This window comes from Morchella sextelata, assembly GCF_020137385.1.
Source record: "Morchella sextelata strain SCLS chromosome Unknown scls_20, whole genome shotgun sequence".
NCBI classification, from domain to species: Eukaryota; Fungi; Ascomycota; class Pezizomycetes; order Pezizales; family Morchellaceae; genus Morchella; species Morchella sextelata.
Window position 1 is genome coordinate 1573337 of NW_025408635.1, and position 5728 is coordinate 1579064.

The 5728-nt window shown below is 49.9% G+C and overlaps 2 protein-coding genes across 2 annotated transcripts; one reads left to right on the forward strand and one right to left on the reverse strand.

Moving 5' to 3' along the window:
- Nucleotides 1–597: 597 nt before the first annotated feature.
- On the reverse strand, nt 598–1374 carry H6S33_006600 (uncharacterized protein; the record flags this gene model as incomplete). The annotated part of the gene is made up of 1 exon (XM_044837968.1): nt 598–1374. The coding sequence occupies one exon, from the start codon at nt 1372–1374 to the stop codon at nt 598–600; it is 777 nt and encodes a 258-aa protein (XP_044690127.1).
- Nucleotides 1375–1982: 608 nt separating this feature from the next.
- H6S33_006601 (uncharacterized protein) lies at nt 1983–4282 on the forward strand (the record flags this gene model as incomplete). Its single annotated transcript, XM_044837969.1, has 3 exons — nt 1983–3096; nt 3129–4121; nt 4197–4282. Coding segments are annotated over 3 exons (2193 nt in total), but the record flags the coding sequence as incomplete, so codon positions are not given.
- Nucleotides 4283–5728: the final 1446 nt, after the last annotated feature.

Below are 5728 nucleotides of genomic sequence, written 5' to 3' on the forward strand. Positions count from 1 at the left end.
GTATAAATATCAATGGGAACAGAAAGTGAATCAGAATTGGAATTGAGATTTGTTGGTATAATTTGCTATGATTTGATTTGCATGCACAATTGTTGTAAAACAATGTTAGTCAGGTCTCAAGGAGGCGAGTAGGGAGTATTCTGCAGGGTACGAAGATGGTATTGGAGGTCGGTATGGGAACTCGCAATAGGGGTCCTAAGGGACTCTACGTTGGTAAGGGTCAAATAAGACAAGGGGACGGCGAAGCGGTGGTCTTCTCGAGTAAAGAAGAGGAAGATAATATTGTATAGCAGTAGACAGCGTAGATACAGAATACGTTGCGTAAAGAAAGAAGGAGAAGAAGAAAAACGAGAAATACAAACAAACCCCCCTTAATATACTCAAGGAAATCCCAGCGATGACAAATCCAACATGACTCATACATTAACGATCAACAGAACCCGGTAGAATCCAATTGAACCTTTCTGACTAATCCGACTTTTCGTAACCGTGTGTACCCACTAGTCGATCCATGAAAGTAGCCCCTCCCTTCAAGCGTGAGCTCCTGCGAGCCTTAACTTTAATCTTTCCTTCCAACGGTCCAGGTTTGTTGGGGTATCATGTATGGAAGATATCAACGGCGGCGGTATTTTCGTGGTATGTAGCGGGTTCCCAGGTAGGGTCGGTAGAGCCTGTCCATTTAACAAAATATTGCAGGCCATTATTCCGTATTTCTCGCGAGTCCAAGACTTCCTCGACTGCATACTCCTCCTCCTGCTCGATGATAATAGGTGGGGGTAGTGGTTGAATTTGCCCCGGGACAGGATCATTTGCAGCGGAGTCTAGCAATGATACATGGAAGACGGGGTGCATCTTCATACTTCTAGGTAGGTCGACTCGATATGCGTATGGCGATATAATTTCTTTAACTGGGAACGGTCCCAGTTTCTTCCAGTCCAGCTTCCGGGAGTTACGCGTGGTTCGGATGTTTTTTGCTGAAACAAACACCATATCGCCGATATCGTACCATGGAGCCGGTGTTCGTTTAGTATTGACGGCCTGCTCTTGTTGATCCCGCGCCGTACGGATGTTGGAATGTAGGTATTCGTGGAGTTCTTTCATCTTCGAGGCGAAGTGCTTAGCATTGAGACTCGGTGGGGTCCTGTCAAGCGATTTAATCGTCACTATAAACCGGGGGTGGAAACCATAGTTCGCGAAGAATGGTGTAGCTTTGGTGGATGCGGAGACCTGATTGTTGGCAGAGAATTTTGCCATAGAAAGCCATTTTACCCAATCATCCTGTTGATAAGAGACATACCCAGGTAGATATTGCTCCATTACAGCATTCAGCTTTTCGGTTTGGCCGTCGGTCTCCGTGTGGAAGGCGGTAGACATCCTTGCTTCGATGTCGAGGTGTTTACAAAGAGCCTTCCAAAACTTGGCTGTAAATTGTGTACCGCGGTCGGAGGTGACGTGTGTGGGTAGCCCGTGGAGCTTCCATATGTTTCTTTCATGGATCGACTAGTGGAGGTACGGGGTTATGAAGAGTCGGATTAGTCAGAAAGGTTCTAGTGGGTTCTACCGGGTTCCGTTGATTGTTAATGTATGAGTCAGGTTGGATTTGTCATCGTTGGGATTTCCTTGAGTATATTAAGGGGGGTTTTGTTTGTATTTTGTCTTTTTCTTCTTCTTCTTCTTTCTTTACGCAACGTCTTCTGTATCTACGCTGTCTATTACTATATAATATCATCGTCCTCTTCTTTCCTTAAGAAGACCACCGCCTCGCTTTCTCCTCGTCTCGTCGAACCTTACCAACGCTAGAGCTCCGTAGCACCCCTATTGCGAGCTCCCCTATCGTCCCCTATTACACTCTTCGTACCCTGCGGAATACTCGCTATTCACCCCCTTGAGATTACGTTGCGTCGTCATCCGCACCGTACGATATGTCCACCTCCGACCCACCTGCATGAAATGCACCCAAAGATGTAGAGGAATTCAGGCAGATGTATGAGGCCGGCCCTGCTGAACTATTCGACAACATCGCCACCCTCGTACTGCGCGTCCGCCTCCAAAGGGACACCCTTCATACACAACTCACGGCCGCCAATGAAACCATCGACAACCTCGAGGAGCAGATAAACCAGCTCAACCTCGACCTCAATGTCGCCCGCGCTGCCCCCACCCCTACCGTCGCGGTCCCCGTTGCCGCTGCTCCCCCACCTGCTCCTGTCCCCGCCTTCAGGTCCGAAAAGTTCCCAGACACCGAAAAATTCGATGGCACCCGCACCAAGCCCCCCGGATTCACCACCCAACTTCGAATGAAACTTGAAGTCAACCACGATCGGTTCCGAAACGAGGCAGCAAAGGTTATTTATGCCGTCAGCCGCTTGGAAGGAAGGGCCCTTGACCAGGTCGTTCTGCTCGTTAACGCTAACCCTGCCGCCCCCTTCTCCTCCGTCACTGCCTTTGTTGCCCACCTGGAAGCCTCGTTTGGAGACCCAGACCCCCGGGGTACCGCCCGCTGCCAACTCGTTGCCCTGAAGCAAGGCAAAGGGGACTTCGCTACCTATTATTCGCAGTTCCTCCGCATCGTGGCATACCTAGACTACAACGAGGGAGCCAAGATCGATGCCCTGGCTGAAGGACTGTCGGAAGACCTGAAGGACGCTATGACATACCGGACAGACAGGCCTAATACCGTCGAAGCCTATGCCACCATGTTGATGACAATCGATAACCAGGTTCGGGGCCGCAAATCTGAACAACGGGCAATTCGGAATACAATGGGACAATTCACCGCCCCCGCTGCTGTCGCACACCCATCTCATACCGCCGGAGGCCTCGCCCCAATGGACCTCTCCGCTCTCCAAAGCCGTCCCACTCAACGCCCTGCCGCCGAACAACGATACACTTTTGTCAATGGACAACGTAAAACCTCTGCTGCCGAAAAGCAATGGCGAAGGGACAACAATCTCTGTATGTACTGTGCCAACCCCGGTCATGTCTTTGCCAGCTGCCCCTTTGCCAATCGCCTACGCGGTAACCAACCGGTGATGAGAGGCGCCCTCCTCGCACCCAGCCATACGGCCGTCGACCCCGCTGCTCCACCGGCCGCTAGTCCCGCCTCCTCTGAGTCGGGTTTTCAGTAGTCCCGGGCTTGATTAATGGCCCCTGCCCGGGACCTTCCAATGTTTCTCCTTTGTCTGCGTTTTCTATCTCTGGCTTCTCGGTATCGTCTGTGGAGGATAAATTGGATGGGGATCATTTTGTTGCTTCTTGTAAAATTATAAACAATAAAACATCCATTCAAACTCACGCACTGATCGATACCGGTTGCTCCGGATTCGCATTCATTGATGAAACATTTGCGCGCCATAACAACTTCCCACTTCTCCCCCTCAAATCACCCCGCACTCTTGAAGTCATCGACGGTCGGCCCATATCTTCCGGACAAATTACCCACCTCTGCTATCTGCCGCTCTCCATTGACTCCCACCATGAAACTACCCCTTTCTTCGTCACCAAACTCGGCTCGTATCCACTCGTCCTCGGAATCCCCTGGCTTCAATTGCACGACGCAACATTACGGTTTAAGGACAATAGCATACTGTTCGACTCCGAATACTGCAAACGCAAGTGCAACTCTTCCCCGATACCCGTTCCCATTAGAGGGGTTGCACCACCGCCCCGTTTTCACCTCGTCAGTTCAGCTGCTCTTTGTCGCTTTGCTCGAAGGGACAAACTCCAAATCTTTAGTACAACTATTGAGGAAATAGATCAAATAATGGGCGAGGCCCCTAAGGAAGACTGGAGGAACCGAGTCCCAACCTGGTATAAGAGATCTCATAAAATGATGGACGAAGAATTCGCTAACGGGATGCCGCCACGTCGCCCCTGTGATCATAAGATACCGCTCAAGGAAGGGAAAGAGCCCCCTTTTGGGCCACTTTATGGTATTATACCCGTTCTTGGTGGTGTGGGGTTCGGCTTAAGGCTAGATTTTAGGCCTAAAATGGTCAAATCTCGAACAATCGTAAAAGGCATGACGTACGGGGGGTATCCAATGACACTGATCCGGCTAATAAGTCCCGTATGGGAGGCATGCGATGGCACTGTTTCTGCCAAAAGGTCTCGTACGGGAGGTATCCGAAGGCACTGGTTCTGCTGAAAATCCCGTATGGGAGGTATTCGATAGCGCTGACTGTGGTAAAAGGTAGTGTACGGGAACATTCCCAAGGCACTACCTCTGCCAAAAGATCCTGCACGGGGAGATTCTCAAGGTACAACCTCTGCTAAGGGCGGCGTATGGGAGGAACTCAATTCCACTACATATCTACAAAGTACCGTACAGTGAAGTGTCCAGGCCACCGTCTCTGCTGAAGGCGGCATACAGGAGGTACTCAATGAAACTGACCATGCTAAAGATGGCATACGGTAGTGATTGTAAGAGCTTTGCTCCGCCAACAGCCCGTATGGGATCGGTTCAGGGCGGCGTTTGTTCTAGAAGCCCCATACAGTAGAAACTGATAGCGAGCTTTTTGCAAATTGTAGCGTGTGGAGGAGACCGATGATGATTGGTTTAGCAAAAGTGGCGTAGGACAGAGGGGTGTCAACGCATTGACCAGTCAGTCGCATTGACCAGTCAGTCGCATTGACCAGTCAGTCGCCCCATGAGGGAGGTATTTCACAACTCTGACTCTGCAAAATGGCCCCGTACGAGAGCCAGGTGCATACCCATGTGCATACCCAGTACGAGAGCCAGGTGCACGCAGTTGACTCTGCAAAATCCTCCCGTACGGGAGGTGTGCGCAGAAAATTCCCTGAAAAATCACCCCGTACGGGATGTAGGTGCAGGATGTAGGTGCAGGCAGTTGACTCTGCAAAATCACCCCGTACGGGAGGTATTTTACAACTCTACCTCTACAAAGTCCTCTCGTACAGGAGGTATTTGACAACTCTACCTCTACATAATCCTCTCGTACGGGAGGTATTTGACAACTCTGCCTCTGCAAAATTGCCCCGTACGAGAGCCAGGTGCACGCAGTTGACTCTGCAAAATGCTCCCATACGGGAGGTATTTGACAACTCTGCCTCTGCAAAATCGCCCCGTACAGGACTCATTTGACAAGTGTGTCTCTGCAAATTTAGGGAAGTGAGCTCAATGTTGAGGTTAGCAGTGACACAAATTGTGTAGTTTCAAGTTCTGTAACCACCATATAGTTGCGATCTGAACAATGCTACCAGTACTAGAACCATGGTACAGTATCTGATTGGGAACTGCTCCAGGTGGTGCATCGAGCGTACAACACCTGATTCAAGTTTGGTAATACCACAGGTGCTAGAATGACCATATAATACCTATCTGCATGTATGAATTGGATTCGGACTACAGACAAGCTTGGGTGTTGTAACAGGGCCGCTATAAAGCTGTTACAAAAGTACCTGTTCTACCAGTTAAGCTAAAAAGACCTTACGGTAACCGCAGCTTGTTCTTCATCGACGGATGAAAGCAAGGGCAGGTGAGCCCCTACCTCTGTTGGTATGGAAGGTAGGGATTTTAGCTAGTAAGGAATCTTACAAGTCAAACCTACAGGTGCAAGCTAAGGCCCGGAGGATATGCTCTAATATGACGGAGGTGATCCGGTCGGTATCTCGATCTGTTTGAGAAGCATTTGCAGAGTTGTGAAAACGTTGGAAAAAAAGTAAGTTTTGGTCGCCAAAAATAACCCCTGGAGCGTCAAACCGCCGG